This window comes from Musa acuminata, chromosome BXJ1-11 (assembly GCF_036884655.1).
Source record: "Musa acuminata AAA Group cultivar baxijiao chromosome BXJ1-11, Cavendish_Baxijiao_AAA, whole genome shotgun sequence".
NCBI lineage: Eukaryota > Viridiplantae > Streptophyta > Magnoliopsida > Zingiberales > Musaceae > Musa > Musa acuminata.
In genome coordinates, this window is record NC_088337.1 from 32,658,716 (window position 1) to 32,670,217 (window position 11,502).

At 39.3% G+C, this 11,502-nt stretch overlaps 2 protein-coding genes across 3 annotated transcripts; one reads left to right on the forward strand and one right to left on the reverse strand.

Moving 5' to 3' along the window:
• The first annotated feature begins 134 nt into the window (after nt 1–134).
• On the forward strand, nt 135–6,465 carry LOC135586044 (uncharacterized). Of its 2 annotated transcripts, XR_010481412.1 has the most exons (8): nt 135–614; nt 892–1,382; nt 3,485–3,866; nt 4,698–4,894; nt 5,026–5,167; nt 5,721–5,877; nt 6,022–6,136; nt 6,259–6,465. XR_010481412.1 is itself a non-coding variant. In XM_065091219.1 (7 exons), the coding sequence occupies exons 2-7, from the start codon at nt 1,315–1,317 to the stop codon at nt 6,042–6,044; spliced, it is 969 nt and encodes a 322-aa protein (XP_064947291.1). In that variant the 5' UTR covers nt 136–614; nt 892–1,314; the 3' UTR covers nt 6,045–6,465. The 2 variants fall into 2 exon arrangements, 1 of the variants encoding a protein (XP_064947291.1); XM_065091219.1 differs by having other exon boundaries at nt 136–614; nt 6,022–6,465.
• Nucleotides 6,466–7,315: 850 nt separating this feature from the next.
• Nucleotides 7,316–10,103, reverse strand: LOC135597775 (uncharacterized). The gene is made up of 2 exons (XM_065091220.1): nt 9,508–10,103; nt 7,316–7,814 (listed from the first exon to the last, which is right to left on the reverse strand). Exons 1-2 carry the CDS (start codon nt 9,937–9,939, stop codon nt 7,569–7,571), a joined length of 678 nt encoding a protein of 225 aa, XP_064947292.1. The 5' UTR covers nt 9,940–10,103; the 3' UTR covers nt 7,316–7,568.
• Between the last annotated feature and the right edge of the window lie 1,399 nt (nt 10,104–11,502).

Below are 11,502 nucleotides of genomic sequence, written 5' to 3' on the forward strand. Positions count from 1 at the left end.
CAGAGTCTACTGTATTACTTCCTTTCCTAGTTTTTTCCATAAAGTAGCAGACTATAAATCATTATTGGATATAAATGCCTCCTTTTCAGCAAGTTTGTTTTTTCTTTACTTGGTAATTAAATATGTTCCTTGTTCGCTTACCAAGTGCTCATTTTCAGTGCTGTATTGTCTTGATTCTCAGCAGTGTCACTGTAACCTTTGGATAAGATTTTAGATTTCAAGAAATCTCAAAAATGTCCATTGAACTCTTTTTTTTTTCTATAATATCTTAAATAAATGTACTTTTTAAGGATTTATTGATTCTAGCTGTTCTTGTGTTTGTTGGTAGAAATTTGCAGTCTCTTTCTTGGTTGTCTGCATCATGCATTTGATTGGCAAATGAATCCAGGTGTAGTTGGATTTCTAGGTTCTTAGTGCTATATATTTCTCCAGAGAGCAGCTGCTCCTTTTCTGTGCCACGGTGTTCTGGCTCGATACTTGGCTGATTCATTTCTTGTTAGTTGAAGCTTGCTTCGACACCCACCATATGTAAATTGTGCTGATTCAAAGGCGCCTTGCATCTCGACCGTTCACTGGTTTCCTACAAAATTTGCACTCGAGAACCTAATTAACAGGTGGGCACTCGCCGGCTGCCATCCTTTTTGACCTTCTAGTGGTCCTTGAAATGAATGGTTGACACCTTTGGCTCGAACACAAAAAAGAGGAAAGGAATGCTTCGCGTTCAACACATGTGACACAATTTCTAGTTGTTTGATCGGTTGTTCAACATAAATTACGGGGAAATTATTATAAAAACTCCTTTTTGAATAAATAATACTTGTCTTCATTAAAATTCATTTTTCTTATTGTTCCCATTAGTTGACCAACAAAGTGACACAATCGTCGCTACAGCACATCACCCAATTGCTGAGCACAGAGATCCGTAGCTGCATGGCGCCCGCGATTGCGACCTATAAGGACTTCCTCTTGTGCTGGATCGCTTGACAGAGACACGGCAGCACCTCAATCTCGTTGGCTCGGAACACTCTGACGAACCTCCACGCAATCACCCATGAAAAGTCATCCGGGCGGTGTTTCCTCCGCGGAGCCAGATCAGCAGCGGGGCGTCTCGTCTCTCCCCCCCTATTCTGGAAGCTTCTCCATCCGACCCTCGTGACTCCGTTTTGTAGAAGGTGTCCGTTCCCAACAAAGCAGGGAAGAGACGAGTACGGTACGAGGCGCTCCTTTGCTTGGCCACCGACACGAAGCAAGCAAGCGCCAAGAAACAGCCCCCGTGAGGGCAGCTGCTGCGGTGGCGGCGGAAGAAGGTGACCGATGGCGGTGGAAGCAGAGGCTTCGGCCGCGGACTTCGCCCTTTCCGAGACCAATATCAACTGGGACAGGTCCGCTCCGCTTCTTCCTTTCCTCCTTGTCTCCGAGGTTCCCATTCTTTTTCTTTCGACTTCTTTTGGAGGATATCTTGATCGTATACTCGAGCCAAGGAGTCTGTAGTTCGTTACCTGGATTTCTTGATCGTGTATTCTAGACAAGTAGTCTATAGTTGTTCGTTTTATTTCTTGATCGTATACTTGAGCTAAGTAGCATGTACTCCGTTTCTTGGATTTCTTGATCGTGTTTTTGAGACAAGGAGTCCGTAGTTCGTTTCTTGGATTCCTTTATCATGTATTCATGTAGTGTATAGTTGGTTCCTTCTTTTTCTTGATCGTATACCTGAGCCACATAGCATGTAGTTCGTTTCCTGGATTTCTTCATCGTATAATTTGAGCCTAGTAGTATATAGTTCGTTTCTTGGATATCTTGATCGTGTACTTGACCAAGTAGTCTACAGCGCTTGGCGGATGGGGAACAAAAAGGAAGTTAAAACCTAATAAGGTCTCGTCGTACGAGCCAGGATTATTTACACAACTTCACTTAAAACATCCTAGCTAGCGATCGCATATCCATTTACGAATTTTTGGAGTTCAAACAATCATCATCAATTTTCTTTTTACCGTTCAGTAGTATTAGTCAACAATGTAGCCATTCTAGCATAGATTGGTTGAGATAATTACTTTTACAAAGATGCGATCATTCTCTCTAGATCAATTGACTAATAGCAGAACCCTAAAACCTCAAACTGAAAGTAAGAATGTCTCTCTGCTGCCTTTAAAATGCAGGAGATTTTGAAAATAAATCGCTTTCAACAATCGAGTCTTAGATCTCATATGATATCTTGTAACTGCTGTTTCCGATTGGATCAAAGATCACACTGATTAGTATGCAACAGTTCTGTTAATAAGTTGTAAATGTTGTCCTGTAGCAAAATTCACAAAGCATTATTATGAGAATCATCTGCCATATCATCATTGACAACATCTGATTCCTTTTATATCACATTCAGGTTATTGACAGCATAACTCCTCGAGTTGGGAACACCTCACAGAGGGTTTTTAGGAGAAGTGACTATGAAAATTAGGTGTTCAGATAATGACGTTTTTGCTGTTGAAGAAATAATTTCTGTGGGATAAAAGATTACTTCTAAGGCTATATATATATATATATATATGTATATGTATACATGTATATATATGTTTATGTATACATGTACATATACATATGTATATGTATACATATATCTGGCTTTTTCAGTGAATCTTGTCCTGTCATAATATATCTAAATGCTGCTGATTTGTGCTGTGTGCTTTTTTACTCATGATGTACCTAAAGGCTGTTCTTTCTTCTCCAAATCAAGATCTTAGATCAGCTCAGGCAGGACTAATAAAATGACCCAGGGGATTGCATCAGATGTATCCTAGATTTGTGTCTTAAAAGTTCAAATTTAATCCAGACTTGAGACCATGTGATGTACATGGAAAATATATTACCCAAATTGAATTTGGCTCATAAAAACCTAATTATGTTAACCAATCAATGCAATTGGAATTATCCAGTTTGTTGGGTGCTCTAAGAGCTAATTTATATAATGTGTTGAATGAGTTAAAATGACCCTTAAAAGGTCAGTGTAGACTTATCTAAGAGCTAATTTATATAATGTGTTGAATGAGTTAAAATGACCCTTAAAAGGTCAGTGTAGACTTATCTAAGAGCTAATTTATATAATGTGTTGAATGAGTTTCTGCTTTATTGCTGATCTGTGTTGTTAGTATAGAGCACTTCATTCTGATAAATATGTACATCTTCAACTCCACTCACTGAAAAGTGGGAGGTCTAGAATGTTTCAGCTTATCTATTTCTGGTTTTAGAAGTCACTTCTCAAAGTGTATGTCTCATGTAGATGGAAGTATTACTCTGCTTAACTATGTGTGTGTGCATGGAGCCACAGACATCTGTGTTTTTTTCTCTTTTTCCCTCAAACATAGTTCTTTTGATGTTGTTCATTGACATATCATTAATCTCTTTTGAATTTATAAGAAATGTCAGTTTGTCTGGAAGCTTCTGACAGTCCAAAGATCTAACTAATTTTTTGTTTTACTTTGGTGTTAAGGTTGGACAAGACAAAGTTTCATGTCATTGGTGCCGTCCTCTTTACGTTTCAGTCTGGGTTATTACATCCAACAGCCGTTGTTAAGACTAGAATGCAAGTTACTGAAGCTGGGTTATCGCACATGCGTGGAATCTCTGTGTTTAAAAGAATACTGAGACATGATGGAATTCCTGGACTTTATAGAGGTTTTGCTACCTCTGCCATTGGATCATTGCCAGGTCGAGTGCTGGCTCTTACATCACTTGAAGTATCTAAAGATATAATGTTAAAAAATACAGAGGGTCTGAATGTCTCCGAGGCAACACGTATTGCTTTGTCTAATGGAGTGGCAGGATTGGTCTCAAACATAGTTTCATGTATTTATTTTGTACCCTTGGATGTGGTAGGTTCTCTTCATTCCACTCATTAATTGTTTTGCAATTTGGAACTCCAAACATCCAATTTACCTTTACATGTTTTTAAACGTACTAAAATTGATTCCCTGTTTAGGGACCATGAATTCACATTCTTCCAGCTTGTCATAGATGATAACAAAGGGGATAATAATTAAAAATAAAGATATGAAATTTGTGCTTGGGCACATCGTTGATGTTGTTTTAGTTGTTACCTATTTGCTGTTGAAGTTGAATCAACAAAATATGATCATATGTTGCATGATTTGGACTCCCTCAATCCTTCCTTTGTTAGAGCTTAGACTCTTCATGTTGTTGTCCCATTCAAAAATGTTAGGATTGACTACTTTGGCATAGATATAGTATGTGATCCTTCTTTTAGGGGAAACTGGAAAGAGCAGTGTAGTATCCTTGTCTTCAAAATTTCTAATAATTAATTAAGAGTCAACATCGTTTAGGGTTGTAGAGGAAAAGGTTGAATTTGTGCCTTGTTAAAAATGTCCTGGTTTCATAAGTGTTATTTGTGCACAGCCTTTCTTCTCTCTACATGAAACCAGAATCTAAGTAATTTGGTTTGTTGCATTGCTTTGTTTATTCTTGGTAAAATCAAAGTCGGTTTGCAAATTAGATTAGTGCTATTTCAAGGGTGTTCCTTTTTTGGGGGAGGGATGGAATGGTTGGTGCACCTCAAAAGGGACAAAAAAATTTATGAAAAGCATAGGTGTCATGGGGGGCAGTTGTGATCAACACAAGCTTACTAGATTTACCTGAGGATTCTGCACATTCTTGTACTTAAACCTAGGTTCTGTTGGTGTTTCTAGATTTCCCAGAGACTGATGGTCCAAGGCCTACCTGAAATGACTACATATAATGGCCCTTTTGATGTCATCCGCAAAGTGATGAAGAAAGAAGGAATTCGTGGTCTTTATAGAGGGTTTGGGATAACAGTAGCAACCCAGTCACCTGCAACTGCTCTTTGGTGGGGTGCTTATGGTGCTGCTCAACATGTTATTTGGAGGTACATTTATCACAATATGTTCCCTTTATTTATTTAGGTTGGATTTGTTCAGAAATTACATGCAGCATGCATATCTTAGGTTGGCTCATAATGTGTATGCACAAACATCTGTTATCATTTTTCTTGGACAGGAGCCTGGGCTATGGAAATGATGTGGAGCAAAAACCATCTCAGTTACAGCTAGTAACTGTTCAGGCAACAGCCGGAACACTGGCTAGTGCTTGTTCATCAGTTATCACTACTCCGATAGATACAGTCAAGACACGGCTGCAGGTATATTTAGTCCTATCTTGTTCAAATACTCACTGATAGTGCCAAACTTTATTCTTTTGAAGAAAATAATGTACATATAGGTGTCATAAAACATGTTTGCTACTCTGCTGCAGTCACTTTGACATTCATAATATCAGAAACTAAGAGGCTGATGATCTTGGTTGTTCAAGAGAGTCATCACGTCTCAGTCAAGAATACGGATATCTTCTTTTCTCTTAAAATAACAGCTTGTTTCCCTTAGAGGTAATCATTTGACATAAATTTTCACTGAATCCTCTAATGGAACCCAAAGTGCACAGTTTTGAAGGGCACTTAGCTCCAAGTCTTTTAACATGGTGCTTTGGAGGGGAAAAATAGAACTTTTATTGTATTTCATCAGAATATTGTCTCTGTCATCTAATGGTTCAGAATCCCCTTTGTACAACAAGATTAGTTGCTACAGTTTCTTGTTATAGAAGTATGGAGAAGTGAAATAAAAAGAGACTTTTGACCTTAGAAAATCATAGCATCATCATAGTTGCTTGAAGCTGAAGATTTTCTTCCTATGACCTAGGTCATGAATGATTATGCGGGAAGGCCATCAGTTATGAAGACAACAAGGAGGCTCCTCGAGGACGATGGTTGGAGAGGGTTCTACAGAGGATTCGGACCCAGGTTCTTAAACATGTCACTTTGGGGCACCTCGATGATCGTGACGTACGAACTAATAAGTGAGACTTAAAATTCCCACTGATAAATCTGTTGCAATTACACTTTGTATAGTTGCATCTATAGTTTTTTGTTTTCTTTTTATTTTTGATTTGCTGTGAGAAATCTTCTGAACTTATCTTTTGTTTTCGATGCTGTGCTGCCAGAGCGGCTGTCCTTGAAACACTGAGTAATAATTGCAACTGGCTGAGATATGAGGCCACATGGACAATGCTGTTCAAGGGAGAGGTGTGCTGATGGGCTGCTGCTTTTGAAGTTGTGGTAAGCTGATGTTGAAAAATGCCTTGCTCTCTGCACTTTGGAGGTCACACGGGGGATGCCACTTGTGCCATGCTTCTGTTGATGAGGGCAGTAAGCTGACCTGTTTTGGCCAAATGATCCAGGGTGGTTGATGGCCTTAGGTGCAGCTCGCGCTGACTGGAACTCCTGCTAATCCCCGACGACGACGTTGTGCGTGCCTGGTCGATTGATTACAAATTATTCGAGTAGAGGTTTCTGTAAGAAAATCCAGAGGTAACCGGATTACAATGCTGAACTGGAGTTTCCCTTGAAAAATAGTTAAGAAAAAGGAAGCAGTTTCTTTTGATGCCTCCCAACTTTGTTTGGATGTTAATAATACACTTGAAGCTGAGGGTTCGGAAGAAAAAATAAATACAAAAATAATATTTGCTAGAAATATGCATAATGGATAGGGGTATTGACAAACACTCGAAGCTCAAGTAGCGTTGATCTCCTTTGTGAAGGGACTTTTGTTGCCTCTTCTTTGTCAAACACTCGGAAGCTCTTTCGTTGCCTCTTCTTTGTCTTGCTTAGTAGATTTGCTCTTTGCATGAACCATCCAATCTCCTGAAACATGGGTTGCAACACTCATCAATGGATCTCCATTCTCTCCATTTGGGATGGACGACCAAAATCTGATCGAAGAAAGTTACTCATGAATAGCGAGCAGTCGAGTTCAAGAGAAGCATGGTTTCAACAATAGGAAATTTTAGTCCCAAGGTCAACCTACCATCGACTGTGTTCCAACCAGCTAATTTTCTAAATGCAAATGTTAAATATGATATTTGAGTTTCTGTTTCATATTTATTCATTGATATATTCTCAAAATACCTCTTCTTATGTCTGAAATATTTTATTTGTTATTGATATAGTTCGAATCAAATCCTCGATTTATGTTCATATCACACAGTGTCAGCACTCCAAATAGATGGTGAAAAGATCGAGATAAATGAATAAATCAAGCTACGAAGACTATAAGACGAAGACCTACAAAGAATCGGTGCTTTTAGATATCCTTTGGCAGAGTCAGGTGCCTTAGGATCGGTGCAAGCATGATGTGAGTTGCAAACCGTCGGATCACGGGCACGCTTGGATCAATGTTCATCCAAAAATCATCAGTAAAACTTGGAAACAGAAAGGTCAAACAAAAGATTCCAAAGGTCACGAGGAAAGAAAACATAGATTTAAGATGTGATCTTAGTGAAACAACTGCCACCTATCACCAACACATGAAAGTTCCTAACTTGTACAAAGCCTAACTAACACACTGTCAAACAATGCATGCAGATCCAATCTATCATCCCCAATCAGGCTATCTAAAACCCTAATAAACACCAAGTAATGGGGGGGCGGGGTTGCTCTTATAAAAAGTTCAAACAAAAGTCATTTGGACAACAGGTAGATCACCAATGTACTATCGCTTTGGTGGCCTCTCGTCATCATCGTCATCGTCGCCTTTGCTGTCGCCATCTGAATCATCCTTGGTTGATCTTTTCCTCTTTGATGAGGTACCATCCTTGATGGAACCACCACCACCGTGACCCTGATGATCATCTTCATCATTGTCGTCGGTTTCTTCACCCGGCTCAAAGTCGCTCGCATCTTCCTCGTCCTCTGCACGACCCACTGGCGGCACAAGGTACTTGGTTCCCAGTTCCTCCTAGTGTTAGATGGCATAGAAGATGTGAGCAAGAGGAGCATGAGTACAAAAGACCAATCATGTGTTGGAACATGAAATAGAGCCAAACATGTGCCAATTCATCAGGTTACTAAAATAATGCAACAGTTAGAAGGCACAGAAACTACTAAGAGCTAACTCAGCAATGATTTTTGGTGATTTTGCTCTTTAGAAAAAGAGAGTAAATCAAAGCACATGACATGCTCGGTAACGATGATTTAGTATAATCTCAACTCTGAAGGTGAAGCGTTCGCTGCCAATTTTTTTTTGAAGATTATCATGATGGAAGCTAATTTTTGTCCGGGTTCATGTGCTGTGCTCTTCTCAAACAAATAATTTTCCAGCCTCCTTTTGTTACCAAACTTACTTTTACTTCAAGAAACAATAAAAAAAAAGGGGGGAGGAGAAATCGATGTTTCTGTTTCACTATAACCAGACAAGGAGCTTAGGTTACTTTGGAAGCATCATAAAATGAGCCAAGATAAAAGGAAATAGTAGCTTAATATGTACCATGGTGAATCCATATAAAGATGGCGGTAGTGCTGAATATTTCACAAAGCATCGGCATCACTTTGGAAATTTTCTCTTTAGAATCGATTCTTATGCGAATAGAAAATGAGAAAAGAACAAGTAAACATCAGGACACAGGACAAAATTGCCAACCATGCAAAATATGGCAAATGAAAAAAAAGAGAGAGGAAATAATCAGACATGTTTAATGCTTGAAAACTTGAAGTTTCAATAGGATCATCGATGAGCCCTAATTTTGTTTTTTTGTCTCAATATGCAATAAGATGATGGGCAGCAGCATCCCTCAAGGAAGAAAGAGAAGATGAATGGCAGCAGAGGAAGATTGTATTATGATGTGAACATGCAGGCAAAGAGGTTCTGACATAAAGTACGCAAAAAAACCAAGTCTTACTTTGGAAATTATAAAAAAAAAGAATGTAAAGAACAATAAGTGGGAAAGTTTTCCAGAGAAATTAAAGGTTCATCATATTAACCAATGAACAGACCAAATTAGAGTATCGATAGTCAGTGCACTGGAGGAGAGAAAGCTTTCCACAAACTAATAGAGACTCAGTTATCTGTGGTTACTGCTTAAGATCGATCTATAACTACGCTAGATATGATTCGGCAGAGCAAGTCGACATATAGGAGGAAGCAACATAAAAATTGAGATATTACAAGATATGATTACAAAGATGCAAAGAAATTTTTGGCAGGATTGTTGTAATGATCTATTTGGTTCACAAAAGAAATCACACCAAGGAGGGCATCATTACGGAATACAAAAAGAAGCACAAATACATGATCATACCAACTGATTTATCATTGTGAGTCCAAAAAGTTGATGTATGAACAATAAGAGACTTCGATGAATAATAGTACACAGTACCAATTTGGACTTAGATACAACCCAAATTAGGCTAATTGCAGGATGATCTCCGTGCAGCATCAGTTAATTTTGCGTCGAAAGGCATAGTTTTGTTTCACCAATAACACATTCCAAGAACAAAACTAAGATCTTTATGTATACAAATGTCTAGATCTACAAGAAGTAAACGCAGCTGAGCAGAATCCAAGCACGGTAATTAGATCGAGTAATTAATGAGCAAAACAGGCAAATATGAAGTAGAAAAGAGAGATTTATACGAAATAGGCAGAGAGATACCTCCTCTTCCTCACCCCCGGCATCGTCCTCGTCGTCGTCGCTGTCATCGTCGTCGTCATCTCCGTCACCGCCTTCGTCCTCATCCTCATCTTCCTCCTCGTCATCATCCGCCGCCTGCACTTGGGGGCGATGCCCCTGCGGTGTGACTTCCTCCACATCGTCATCTTCTTCTTCTTCCTCGTCATCATCATCATCATCATCGTCGTCATCATCATCGGACCCCTCACCATCGTCGTCGTCGTCATCCAACTCCACGATCTCCTCCGGCTCCTCGTCGTCCTCCCCATCCTCCTCCACCTCATCGTCATCGACCTCATACACGTCGGCTTTCCCGTTGACGCCTTTGATCTCTTCCTCCCTCTTCTTCTTTCCCGCGTCCATCGCCCTTTTCTCCTCCTTCTCAGCCGCCGCCGCCGTCGCTGCTCCCTTCATCTCCTCCTCCTCCTCGGATGCAGAACGAAATTAATCGAAAAAAAATCAAGGGAAAAAGGTAATCAAAATCGATCGAGAAATAGAGGAGGAAGACGGCGGGAGGAAGGGTTCGGGATACCACGAGCGACCGGCTTCAGGGACGGACGATCTCCACCGTCCACTGCTCGCATCGCTACGCGGATCGATGACGTGGAGACCGATCCGCTCAAGAGGACGAGCGCGGAGTTGTGCTTCGCGGCTCACGTGATCTTGTCGCCTCCCCCAGTTCTCCCTGCGGGAGTGTGCTGCCGCTCACGTGAGCCCATCCTAGGGCTCACGTCACCAAGGATAATTCTCGCATAAAATGAAGTAAAAATGAGGTATTCTCACTCGCGGGTATAATCGTGTTCCGTGTGATCCATTGACACTGGAAAGAAATGGATCTCCAATGGAAAGACGCGCGTGGACCTAAATAAGGCAATGGACGATGTCCACGCAGTCAAATCATCAGCTCATTTGCCACGTCATTACAACCAAATCAAAACGAATAATATTCTTCACAATTATCTAAATTAAAAAAAAGTCTTCCCACGAATTAAAAATCTCCTATTTCTAAGATACATATTTTTCCCACTAATTAGAATCTCAATTATATTATAAAAATATCTTCCCAGTAATTAAACATACACATTTTTCTAGTTATAAATTTATAATTGATTTTCACGTTTTTTTTATTTGAAAATTGGAGGAGAAGTTGTCGAACATATTTCTAACACTCATCTCCTTTTGCATGTTTTTTGGTTTGAATTATTCACTACAATATATTATCACCTCGTGTCCTCTGCTTCGGCATACATGTAAATATGTTTCATCTAAGAAAATCATATAAAGTTATACAACATAAATATACAACAAAATCATAATATCATAATTATTTGAGATTGATATTTTGTCATTATTAAAAATTTTAAAAATTTTCATAGAATATTTTTTTAAAAAAATAATGATATTACCCCTATCGACCATCGCCTTCACCCAGCATGAGATTGTTGGCTCAAATTGCCCTAACTCCCCTCCCCTTTACCCCGCCAAACTCGCCCTTATCTCGTTAGTCATAACTCTCTCCTTCCTTGCTTGCAACCCTCTTTGTCTATGCCTTCATTGCTAGCCACCAATGCTATGAGCAAGATCAACGAAGACGAGGCACATAAGAGCAAATCCAATGAGGGCAATAGTTGCTTGTGTCACAAACAAGCACGTGAGTAGATCCAATGAAGGCTAAGAAGGTCTATATGGAGCAAGGACAGCGATGTAGGACAATGGCGACAATAGATCCAACAGAGATAGGTAAAATGATATTTTCACATAAGGAAAGGGTACTCAACAAAAAATTATAGAAATTAGCTCTAAGAGAATTTTTCAACACTATATACTTTTTCCAAAAACTTGCTCACACACACTAAAGCGCACATACACACCAAAAAATAAAAATAAAAATATATATATATATACATATATATACATATACACATACACATATATATATATATACATATATATATATATACATATATACATACACAT

What these genes read in the sequence shown, in the direction of transcription:
- LOC135586044 (XM_065091219.1), top strand. Translation starts at nt 1,315, where the DNA reads ATGGCGGTGGAAGCAGAGGCTTCGGCCGCGGACTTCGCCCTTTCCGAG. An exon ending in ACCAATATCAACTGGGACAG is followed by an intron (nt 1,383 to 3,484) that starts GTCCGCTCCGCT and finishes TTTGGTGTTAAG; the next exon opens with GTTGGACAAGACAAAGTTTC. An exon ending in GCTCAACATGTTATTTGGAG is followed by an intron (nt 4,895 to 5,025) that starts GTACATTTATCA and finishes TTTCTTGGACAG; the next exon opens with GAGCCTGGGCTATGGAAATG.
- LOC135597775 (XM_065091220.1), bottom strand. Translation starts at nt 9,939, where the DNA reads ATGAAGGGAGCAGCGACGGCGGCGGCGGCTGAGAAGGAGGAGAAAAGG. An exon ending in CCGGGGGTGAGGAAGAGGAG is followed by an intron (nt 7,815 to 9,507) that starts GTATCTCTCTGC and finishes ATCTAACACTAG; the next exon opens with GAGGAACTGGGAACCAAGTA.